This window comes from Heterodontus francisci, chromosome 10, assembly GCF_036365525.1.
Source record: "Heterodontus francisci isolate sHetFra1 chromosome 10, sHetFra1.hap1, whole genome shotgun sequence".
In the NCBI taxonomy this organism is placed as follows: domain Eukaryota; kingdom Metazoa; phylum Chordata; class Chondrichthyes; order Heterodontiformes; family Heterodontidae; genus Heterodontus; species Heterodontus francisci.
This window is the reverse complement of record NC_090380.1, coordinates 100,577,134-100,589,584: the sequence shown is the minus strand read 5'-3', so window position 1 is coordinate 100,589,584 and position 12,451 is coordinate 100,577,134. Positions and strand designations below refer to the sequence as shown.

General features: G+C 40.8%; 1 protein-coding gene across 2 annotated transcripts in view; it reads left to right on the top strand.

Annotated features, from left to right (window-relative positions):
- The window catches only part of get1 (guided entry of tail-anchored proteins factor 1), a 60,040-nt gene extending 48,090 nt beyond the window's left edge, over positions 1-11,950 (top strand). For both annotated transcript variants that reach the window (XM_068041161.1, XM_068041162.1), the window contains exons 3-5: positions 988-1,055; positions 3,352-3,466; positions 8,073-11,950. In XM_068041161.1, the coding sequence (XP_067897262.1) occupies positions 988-1,055; positions 3,352-3,466; positions 8,073-8,146 (257 nt within the window). In that variant the 3' untranslated portion in view covers positions 8,147-11,950. The remainder of the gene's footprint in view (positions 1-987; positions 1,056-3,351; positions 3,467-8,072) is intronic.
- The last annotated feature ends 501 nt before the right edge of the window (positions 11,951-12,451 follow it).

Genomic DNA, 12,451 nt, shown 5'->3' with positions numbered 1-12,451 from the left:
ATCTGAAATTGTTGAATCAGTGTCTAGGCCGGATGGCTGCGAAGTGCCTAGCTGAAAGATGAGGTGATGTTCCTTGATGAACAGCACCTCATCATTTGGCCCCTCCCCACTTTCCCTGCCTCTGTACTTGCTTAAAACCTGTTGGACTTATTTTTAAAGAAGTTAGAGACATACATTCAGGTGACTCATTCCAGAATGCAGCATAATATTTCATTTAAGAAGGTCGAGGCACAGAAGCTCTGATATATTTCAGTTCTGACAACTGATTTCATGTTCTGTGCCAGGGAGGAGGAAAAACCAGGACGGTTATCTGTTCCTGATCACCGGCCAGTGACCTCTGGTAGGAAATGTACATATCTGGACATTGAGTAAAACCTGCATCACACTTGACTGACATTTACAGACATAAGTGATCACTTCATTTTTTTTCCCCATTTGCTCCCACATTTTCTTGTACTTGCTCTCATGTTCTCATTGATTCTCTCGTGCTTTTGAATTTAGTGATTCAGAAACTCTCAGCAGCATAGACTCTTGCAGCACAAAAGGCTGTCATTTGGCCCATCGAGCCTGTGCCAGCTCATTGAAAGAGCTATCTAATTCGTCCTACTCTTTTCCCATAGCCCTGCAATTTTTTCCTTTCCAGGTATATATTGAATTCCATTTTGAAAGCTGATATTGAATCTGCTTCCACCAGCCTTTCAAGCAGTGCATTCTGCTTGATTAAAAATTGTTCAAATTTGCAGATGATATCCAACTATGAGGGGTAATTGGTTCTGATTAAGCAGTTCAGAAAATAAAATTGGATGCTACAACGGAGAACATCTTTCTGTATGGACAGTAGCTCAATGGCCTTCACCTCTCTTTTTGATATTGTAAAATGATTACTTCTGGTTTGCACGAGTTAGGATCTCACTAGTATTAAATAAAATTAGATCATATGTTAATTGTATGACAAACTGTACTGAGCAGAATGTCTTCTATTTGTAGTCAAAACAAGGACAGCACAGTTAGCGAAGATCAAGTGGGTGGTGAATATTGTCTTCTATATTGTTCAGGTAAGAGTGTATTTCTAAAACTACATGTTGAATTTTGGGTCTTTGTAACCTGTATGACTAAATTAGCTATCTCATTGCCATTAGAGGGATCTTGGTGTGCAGAAAATGGCTGCCACCCCCCACCCCACCCAAGTTGCTGCACTTCAAAGTAATTATGTCTCCGAAACATCTCAAGTAAAGGTCTATATAAATTCAAGTCTTTTATCGTGAAATTTGTGCTCAGTTAGGTTAAGGGATGTCATTGAGGGATTGATTTTTTTTTTTCATTTTTCGTACTGAGTCAGCATTAAGCTTTCCTAGATGCAGTTAAATATGTATCTTGCCTGTTTTAGCAAGGTACCTCGATCCTGAATTGTAACAAAAACCCTTGCTGCATCAGTATGATATTTGCTTCCCACATCAGCCATCAGCACTTCCTTTGAGATTGTCAGTGTGTGCAGCTTTGATTTGCAATCCTTTGGAGTCTAACATGTAGACTCTGGTTCTGTGGAGACTGCCCAAGCTCTGTGCACAGAGGAATTCTACTGCTGGTAAGGAGAAAAGACTTCAAGCTCATGCAGATTCAGACATATAGCCCAGTGAAAGAGCCATATGTAAACCTGCTATGGCATGTGTTCATGTAGTGTATTGTCAGATAAACTACCACATAAAAGGCTGGTTAACAAAATTGATTCTCATGGAATAGGAAGGTCAGTGTTTATCAGTTAGATTTTTTTTAAAAATTGGCTTACGGATGGAAAACAGCGAGTGGTAAGTGGTTGTTTTTCAGACTGGAGAATGGTAGACAGTGGTGTTCCCCAAGGGTCAGTGCTAGGACCACTTTTTTATGTTTTATTTCTATATATATATATATATATATAAAGATCCAAGTAATTTTATATATATATATATAAAATTACTTGGATCTTGGAATACAGAGCAGAGTTTCAAAATTTGACAATGATATCAAACTTGGAGGAGTGGCAAACAGTGAGGATGATATGAACCGCCTGCAACAAGACATATATAGGCTAGCAGAATGGGCAGACAAGTGACCGATGGAATTTAATACAGACAAATATGAGGTGATTCATTTTGGCAGAAGGAATAGGGTGAGGCAATATAGACTTAATGGCGCAGTTCTAAAGAATGTGCAGGAACACAGGGACCTGGAGGTGCAGGTGCATCGATCTTTGAAGGTGGCAGGACATATTGAGAGTGGTTAGTAAAGCAGATGAGATCTTGGGCTTCATAAATAGAGGCGTTGAGTACAAAAGCAGGGAAGTTATGCTGAATCTTTATAAAGCTCTGGTTAGGCCCCAACTAGAGTATTGCATCCCATTCTGGCCATCACATTTTAGGAAAGATGTGAGGGTGCAAAGGAGATTCACCAGAATGGTTCCAGGGATGGAGGATTTTAGTTACAAGGCTAGGTTGGAAAAGATGGGATTGTTCTCCCTGGAGCAAAGGAAATTTAGGGGAGACTTGATTGAGGTGTACAAGATTATGACAGACTTGGGTAAGTGAGACAAGGAAAAACTGCTTCCATTAACTGATGGTATGAGGACTAGGGGACACAGTGAAGGTTTTGGGCAAGAAATGCAGGGGGAATGTGAGGAAGAACTTTTGTATGCAGCGAGTGGTAATGACCTGGAACCCAGTGTCCACGAGGGTGATGGAAACGGAGACAATCAGTGATTTCAAAAGGAAATTGGATGGGCACTTGAAGGAAATGAACTTGCAGGGCTGGGGGAGTGGGACTGACTGGATAGTTCAGCGGAGAGCCAGCATGGACCTTTTATGCCGTAAATGACTCTCTGACTCCATATTGAAATTGAAGTGTAGAGTTGGTTCAGAAGGAAATTGTTGCAATCCTTGGAGCAGGGCACCTACATAATTGGGAAATGGGAGTAAATTCCTGGTCATCAGAAGCTGAGGCAAGAGTAAGAGTAGAAATTGGGATTGGAAGGTATTGCAGTAGTTGTAATATGTTCTAACTCAGAAAGTAGGAGAGTCCAGATTTTTCCCCTTTGGCGATGAAAAATTGGAAGACAAATACAATTATGACGTATTGAAAGCCTTTTGCATAGCATATACTTCCTGAAAGGGATAGAACAGCATATTCTGTGATTTGAATTACAGGAGATCTGCTACTTAATGGCTGACATAAGACTGGATGCAGGTGAAGCTATACTCCAATTCAAGAGAGATCGTTGATGCTGACTGTTTGAAAAATGCTTGAGTTGGAGGAGGAAACAATCTATGTATGCTCATTACATTGTTCTTTGCTGAAATCCCTATTGTGCTTTTCTTTCAGGCGGTTTTAATGATTTCCCTGATATTGAAATATTATTCCGAACCTGTTACTGTGCTCCCACAAAAATGGATGGCGCCTTTAGAGCGAATGGTAGCGTTCCCAACTGGAGTAGCAGGTGCAGTATGATTAGGAATGTTTTTATTTAAATCATCCTTGTTAAACATCAAATTTCTGGTGAGCTGGTGTCCTTTTTTTTTTTCTTTTTCTCTCTATGACTAACTCTTGTTCAGTATTGCTGTTTGATGGCAGCAGTCCCTTGGCATCTCACCTCAGTGGCTTTTCCAAACATCAGTGCAAATTTATTGAAGTTCAGCAACTTTGGTGGGGGCAACCAAGCTTGTCATTGCCCTACTTGATTCTCACTTAAATAGACCTTCCAGGGGAAAGTAACTGCATCACACTTATTAGCGACGGGATGCAGAGCGCAATTGGAGTACCATCACTGATTGCCTGGATATGACCTGCTGTTAGCACAAACCAGAAATCAAACCTTGGACCTTCCTGGTCAGACAGAATACTACACCACACAGTACATACCCTTTGTGAGCCATTGGAGGATTGATCCTTCATGAATAAAACGGATGAAATTGTACATTTTGGAGATGGAAGGTTTCCATTTTATGGTGCTGAGCCAGTGGGTCATCAGATTTTCATATAACTAATTCCATGGAGATGAACAAGTTAGCTGAGCTTTGGATCAGTTCAGCCAAAATCTCCATTTAAATCAGAGATTAAATTATTTTTCAAACCCAAAAAAAAAGGAATACCACTGTATGCAAAACAAAAATTGAATCCTACATTAAGTATTTAATTTAGTATCCTGTAACATTTTAAATTGTGGTGTCTCTTTGTCCTAATAAGCTCTCCACTTTGGTAAATTAGAATTAGAACATTACAGCGCAGTACAGGCCCTTCGGCCCTCGATGTTGCGCCGACCTGTGAAACCATCTGACCGACACTATTCCATTTTCATCCATATGTCTATCCAATGACCACTTAAATGCCCTTAAAGTTGGCGAGTCTACTACTGTTGCAGGCAGGGCGTTCCACGCCCCGACTACTCTCTGAGTAAAGAAACTACCTCTGACATCTGTCCTATATCTATCACCCCTCAACTTAAAGCTATGTTCCCTCGTGTTTGCCATCACCATCCGAGGAAAAAGACTCTCACTATCCACCCTATCCAACCCTCTGATTATTTATATGTCTCTATTAAGTCACCTCTCCTCCTCCTTCTCTCCAACGAAAACAACCTCAAGTCCCTCAGCCTTTCCTCGTAAGACCTTCCCTCCATACCAGGCAACATCCTAGTAAATCTTCTCTGCACCCTTTCCATAGCTTCCACGTCCTTCCAATAATGCGGTGACCAGAACTGCACGCAATACTCCAGGTGCGGTCTCACCAGAGTTTTGTACAGCTGCAGCATGACCTCGTGGCTCCGAAACTCGATCCCCCTACTAATAAAAGCTAACACACCATATGCCTTCTTAACAGCCCTATTAACCTGGGGAGCAACCTTCAGGGATTTATGCACCTGGACACCAAGATCTCTCTGTTCATCTACACTACCAAGAATCTTCCCATTAGCCCAGTACTCTGCATTCCTGTTACTCCTTCCAAAGTGAATCACCTCGCACTTTTCTGCATTAAACTCCATTTGCCATCTCTCAGCCCAGCTCTGCAGCCTATCTATGTCCCTCTGTACCCTACAACATCCTTCGGCACTATCCACAACTCCACCGACCTTAGTGTCATCCGCAAATTTACTAACCCACCCTTCTACACCCTCTTCCAGGTCATTTATAAAAATGACAAACAGCAATGGCCCCAAAACAGATCCTTGCGGTACACCACTAGTAACTAAACTCCAGGATGAACATTTGGCATCAACCACCACCCTCTGTCTTCTTTCAGCTAGCCAATTTCTGATCCAAAGCTCTAAATCACCTTCAACCCCATACTTCCGTATTTTCTGCAATAGCCTACCATGGGGAACCTTATCAAACGCCTTACTGACATCCATATACACCACATCCACTGCTTTACCCTCATCCACCTGTTTGGTCACCTTCTCGAAAAACTCAATAAAGTTTGTGAGGCACGACCTACCCGTCACAAAACCGTGCTGACTATCGCTAATGAACTTATTCTTTTCAAGATGATTATAAATCCTGTCTCTTATAACCTTTTCCAACATTTTACCCACAACCGAAGTAAGGCTCACAGGTCTATAATTACCAGGGCTGTCTCTACTCCCCTTCTTGAACAAGGGCACAACATTTGCTATCCTCCAGTCTTCCGGCACTATTCCTGTCGACAATGACGACATAAAGATCAAGGACAAAGGCTCTGCAATCTCCTCCCTAGCTTCCCAGAGAATCCTAGGATAAATCCCATCTGGCCCAGGGGACTTATCTATTTTCACACTTTCCAAAATTGCTAACACCTCCTCCTTGTGAACCTCAATCCCATCTAGCCTAGTAGCCTGAATCTCAGTATTCTCCTCGACAACATTTTCTTTCTCTACTGTAAATACTGACGCAAAATATTCATTTAACACTTCCCCTACCTCCTCTGATTCCACACACAACTTCCCACTACTATCCTTGATTGGCCCTAATCTAACTCTAGTCATTCTTTTATTCCTGATATACCTATAGAAAGCCTTAGGGTTTTCCCTGATCCTATCCGCCAATGACTTCTCATGTCCTCTCCTTGCTCGTCTTAGCTCTCCCTTTATATCCTTCCTGGCTAGCTTGTAACTCTCAAGCGCCCAACTGAGCCTTCACGTCTCATCCTAACATAAGCCTTCTTCTTCCTCTTGACAAGCGCTTCAACCTCTTTAGTAAACCACGGCTCCCTCGCTCGACAACTTCCTCCCTGCCTCACAGGTACATACTTATCAAGGACACGCAGTAGCTGCTCCTTGAATAAGCTCCACATTTCGATTGTTCCCATCCCCTGCAGTTTCCTTCCCCATCCTACGCATCCTAAATCTTGCCTAATCGCATCATAATTTCCTTTCCCCCAGCTATAATTTTTGCCCTGCGGTATATACCTGTCCCTGCCCATCGCTAAGGTAAACCTAACCGAATTGTGATCACTATCACCAAAATGCTCACCTACATCTAAATCTAACACCTGGCCGGTTTCATTACCCAGTACCAAATCCAATGTGGCATCGCCCCTGGTTGGCCTGTCTACATACTGTGTCAGAAAACCCTCCTGCACACACTGGACAAAAACTGACCCATCTAAAGTACTCGAACTATAGTATTTCCAGTCAATATTTGGAAAGTCCCCCATAACAACTACCCTGTTACTCTCGCCCCTGTCGAGAATCATCTTCGCTATCCTTTCCTCTACATCTCTGGAACTATTTGGAGGTCTATAAAAGACTCCCAACAGGGTGACCTCACCTCTCCTGTTTCTAACCTCGGCCCATACTACCTCCGTAGACGTGTCCTCAAACGTCCTTTCTGTCGCTGTAATACTCTCCTTGATTAACAATGCCACACCACCCCCCCCTTTTACCATCTTCTCTGTTCTTACTGAAACATCTAAATCCCGGAACCTGCAACATCCATTCCTGCCTCTGCTCTACCCATGTCTCCGAAATGGCCACTACATCGAGATCCCAGGTACCAACCCATGCTGCAAGCTCACCCACCTTATTCCGGATGCTCCTGGCGTTGAAGTAGACACACTTTAATCCAGGTTCTTGCTTGCCAGTGCCCTCTTGCGTCCTTGTAACCTTATCCCTGACCTCACTACTCTCAACATCCTGTACACTGGCACTACATTTTAGGTTCCCATTCCCCTGCTGAATTAGTTTAAACCCCCCCGAAGAGCACTAGGATGTGATTGTATGGTGAGACCGTGAGGATTCCATATCTGGTAAATAAGAGCTCTTTTTTTTTTTCTAGTAGCTTACTATGAAGGCTTGTAAGCATAAGGTTCGGTTTTATACATGTGAGACACCTGGCTGACCAAAGCAAGTTCCATTGCAGCAAGATCAGCAAAAAATTCAGCAACGTGTTAACTCCAACAGTCACATTCTAGTGGCTACAAACAGAGATGTTCGGCAAATTTAGGATTTATCATAATTTTATAAACATCACTTGTTTAACCTGTTCAATGAGAAGAACATGGAAAGATGAGTCAGCCCATTAAGCCCGAACCTTCCACTTACCATGTACAATATCACCTATTCTGACGTCACAGCAAAACTGCCTTGGGGAAAGTCCTGCAAAAAGTCTCTGAGCTCTAAAAGTTATGGAGCAACAATCCAGAGTATCTATATCTTATCTGTTCTTGTTTTTCCATTACTCAACTCTGCCCTGTTGCTTTATGTCTTCATGATTCCAGTAGCACAAACTACTGTTCTATAAGTATTTGATCATTTGTGTATATTTGAGAACCTTCAAACCCATTCCTATGTAAATACATATCCAGCTCATTTTGGGGCAGTTGATTGTATCTTGCTGGAAATCTATTTATCATGTACACCATTTTTGCAGGTGGGGGGGATGAGCAATAAGATTTATTTTAGTTGTTCTTGCTAACTTTGTGTTGTGTGCATGCTTTCCCTCGGGTTTCCAGACGGCAGCACAGATCATACTTCATGTTTCAGTGACTGTGGATGTAAATTGGTGCATTCTTGTTATAAGTACACAGGACTTTGTATTACGATATAAATAACTTGTTTTGTTTCTTTGCAGGTGGAGTTGGAATCACCTGCTGGCTCTTGGTCTGCAATAAAGTTGTGGCTGTCGCATTACAGCCATTCAGCTGAAATATGCCCTGGGGAACTCAGCTAACCTGTATTTTATTTATTACTTTGGTATTCCCCCTCTAGGTTCAGCTCTTTAAAAAAAAAGGTTTTCTTTGTGGTTTTTAAATTGCTTGCAATGTCATTTTGTAAAGTAATTTTTTTTTTAAACTGCACTTGATTTAAATGAGGGAAGTGAAGAAGGGTTCGGTAATAAATTTTGTGAAGCATGTAGATTTTGAAGACCAATGTAGTAGAATTGGCAGATTTTAGTTGTTTTGAAAATAGAAGAAGGTCTTTAGTTGAGGATGACAATCTGTAAACTTTTTTAGTGCCTGGGAAAGCACATGGAAGTTGTGATGCCAAACTGTATTTTTGGTGGTCTGCCAGTACCAATTTGTACTCTTGATATTTAGTTCCTTTGGCTTTGTAAAGGAAGCTGTTGTCTAGGAGTTGCCATATTCATTGGCTCATTGTTTGGCATTTCTTTGCAATTTGTTTCAAATGGCAACTCGTTTGCATTGCAGTTTTAAGTACAAAAATGCAATATCCAGTGTTGATGGGAAGCTAAGCAATTGAAATAGGAACTAGAACCGAACCTGAATGGAGGATTAAGTCCATATCATTAGCAAAGCTTGGTGTGGGCAGGGGGAGGCAGGTGAAGATTTCATCTTACTGTAAAGAGGCAAAAATTCAACCAATCCAAAGATGGAAGCCTTTTGAGATGTAGTTCATGCAGTTTTGGATCACATGGATTCTGACCTGGATCCCAAGAAAGATTTTAAACTAAAACTTTCAAGTAAGGAGGTGTGTGTGATGTGTTGATTAATTTAGCATAACATTTGTTACTAGAAATCTAAATTTGAAGAATCTGTAGTGTTTTAAGAATGTGTTCCAACTAATTTTCCACTTCTGCACATCCCACATATGCTTTTAGCAAAAAAGCAGTCATGAAGGGACCATTTGCGAGTCTTAAAAGTTTATCTGCTATTAAATGTCCTATCTTGCGATTTGTGTAGTATTATTGTGTCGGCACTATATTCCAATCAGACTCAAACCCTGCTTGAAGATGGGAGAAGACTAGAAGTGAGGAAAAATTCACTACCAAACCTGGGAATTTGCTTTGATTGGCTCAGTGCTAATGCACCTAAACCAGAGCAGTAAGAAATTTTCATCTGTATGCAGGTTGTCTAATCAGCTTTTAAAACAAAACTTTACATTTTCTGATGGTTTTTGTACAAAGTTGCTCATTGCCTTATGGTTCAAAATTGTTGGTTAGAAACTCTGTTGTTAGGGCAGTTGCAAAAATGTACAGCATAACATACTACCAAACCATATGGACCCAGGCTTTCAATCTGGAAACTTCATTAATATGACCAAGATAGCTAATCACAGTGAGGTGCCATAACTTTGCCTGTCTCTGGAGCAGCGAAATTCAGTCAGTATTTCACATCCTGATAGTTATCCAATGATTCTAGGTGGAAATGTAAGAGCATATAAAAGAAAAAAGACTCGCAGGCTCGAGGGGCCGAGTGGCCTACTCCCCTTTGTTTATATGTGTAGCACCTTTTTGAGAAAGAATAGAATGAAGCAAGGGGTCATGAACAGCTTTCATGGTAAAATAGCCCACTGAAAAATCACTGTCTTGGTACAAGCATGAAAAGATGCCACCACTGTCCTTGGAACCATATCCCAGGGTGAAACATCACATCTGAATAAAGGAAAAGCATCCAAACTAGAGGAAGCCTGGCAGTGAGTGGCTGTATGGAGCAAATCATATGCAATATTGTGAATGAGTTTGATTGGCTGTATGTCACGGTTTTAATTCACAATGTCACTTGAACACACACATTTTTGAAAATCTATGAAAGTGACGGCGATGCTGATAAGTGTGAGACCTTTCAGGCAAGAGATTTTGCTGTAAGAAAAATGTAGATATTGGAAGAAAGTAATTGATTTGTCTGTCAGAAGTAAATTTTAATTTTGGGTTCCTTTTTAAAAATTGAGGGCAGGCTTTCATATCTACTACTCTTAATATGTAGATTAGTGGGTACCATAGAGAGTTGCAAAGATGTAGTTCAGTAGAAAAAAAAAGTGCTTTTTTTTCCCCCTGTTGCTGTCTCAGGTTGAGAGAATTGGAAGAGTTCTTGCTTCTTAACACTGCTGTAATCTTGTTGCTAGGTGCTGTGTGGTCAGAAGCCCAGGAATGACTCTGCTTTAGTTATTCTCTTCAGTTGTACTGGATCCCAGGTCTCCATTAGTACTTCCCCAGAACACCACCAATTGATATTACACACTAATTCCAAATTGCACAGTGAGAAGTGATTACACCTGTGCAGGGGAAGACTTGAGTGCTGTGGTATAGTGTTGATGGATAGAATCAGTATTACTCTGGCAGTCACAAGATGATGAAATGGTTATTTTGTGACGTCCAAGTGCAGTAGTTTGCAAGATTTCAGAAGGATATAATAGTTTTCTTAAATCTAGTTCACTTAATTATATTTTCTGTTGGGTGTGACTTGTCCTTTGAAACCTGGGGAGATAGATAGTTATTATGACACTCAAGGAGGCCATTCAGCCCATGCCAGCTCTTTATCGAACAGCTCAGTCAGTCCCATTCCCCCTCTCTATCCCCACAGCCCTGCATTTATTTCCTTCAAATGCCTACCATTTTCTCTTTGAAATCATTGTCTCCACTTCCACTACTCTCATAGGTAGCAAGTTCCAGGTCATTACCACTCACTGATTTTATTTTTTTTCAGTTCTTCCTCTCTTACTCAAAACATTAAATCTATGTCCTCTAGGCCTTGTGCTATCAGCTAACGGGAAGAGCTTTTCTTTGATATAAGTGCCAAGATTATTTTTTTTGCCCTTGAAGTTGGTCTTTAACCCAAGGATAAACCTGGTTTAAAGGATATGCTGATGTAAATGTGTTTAATTTTTAGTATTCTCTATGTAAGAAGCAGTCTCTATTGTTTTCTAACTGCCTTCACTTTTCTAAGAAGAGAATTTCTTGCATGTTTTGAATGACAATGTTTGTTACAATGGTTGTGTGTTGTTTGGAGTTGAGCATAGTGCACATTAATGTATTTTCTTTCGGTCTCCACAAGTATTTGTTAAAATGGTAATTTCTTGGAAAGAAGGAGACAGTCTACAGGTTGTTGCTAAGCTGGCTGGCAAATTCGCTCTGATTTTTTTTTTTTCTGTTGCCAGAGCAATTTTCTCCCCTCTCTCTTGAAGTCAACTTCATTTTGAGGTACACTTTCCATGGGCAGTGGATAGCCATTCTTCATCTGTGGGCTTCACAAAAAATGTAGTGGCTGCAAGGGGATGTTCTTGGTGTATGCTGCTTCAATATGTCGTCTTCTACAGAAGTCGGTAAACGTAGGACTTCACTTTTAATAGTGCACTGCGTTGGAGCTGCAGCATATAATGCCTCAAATGAGGACACCAGTTTAATCCCCCTCCCAATCTGTTGTGTTCCTGATCTTGGTACCTCCCCACAGAGAAATCACTAAATTAAGACAGGGCACCTTTGTGCAGGGGTTCAAAGGGCAAAATTGAAAGAAAGGTTACTTTTTCGTACCTTCCCCAGCAGTGCTCATTGATTCCTTCAGGGTGTGCTTTACCATGGAGCCTGTAAGGTGGGACGACCTTTTATATAAGATAAATTCATTTTAATTGAGCGACAGCATGATTGGTTGAAGATGACTGCACTGTACAGGTAGCAGAGATAGAAGAAACAAATCTACAGCAGTATTCTGTCTTATTAGTTATGTTGTGCCTGATTAGCTGTACTACCTGTTAATAAACATTGGTTGCTCCTTACTACATGTTGATCTTGTGTGAATATTTTACAATGTCTATAATGAACATCCAGCAGTGATATTAGTTTTCTTTTTATTAATCTACATGGATATAGTTCAAAACAGAAATTTGAAATGTTTTGCTTGTTGTGTCCCACTTGAGACTAAGAAACCAACTTTTAAAATGTCACACTTTTGTTTAATACCTTTTTAACAAGATCTCATAGATGGAACCTATGCAGCAATGGCATTGGTAAATAAAGAGCTTTCATTACATCAGTATGCAGGTTCTATGTGGCTGTGAGTACTAAATATGCAGATTAGTGCTCGAATTGTGGAAGCAGTCAAACTTCATTTATTCTGTTCCAGTTATTAGTACTGTCTCTCTATTAATGCAATTTCTATCCCACATGAATGGTTTCTACACAAGACATTCTATATTACCTATCACATCTTGCAAGGTGTTTCGCACACTCAAATCAATGAATGGACTTGCATAGAAAGCAGTATTCCCTCGTACATG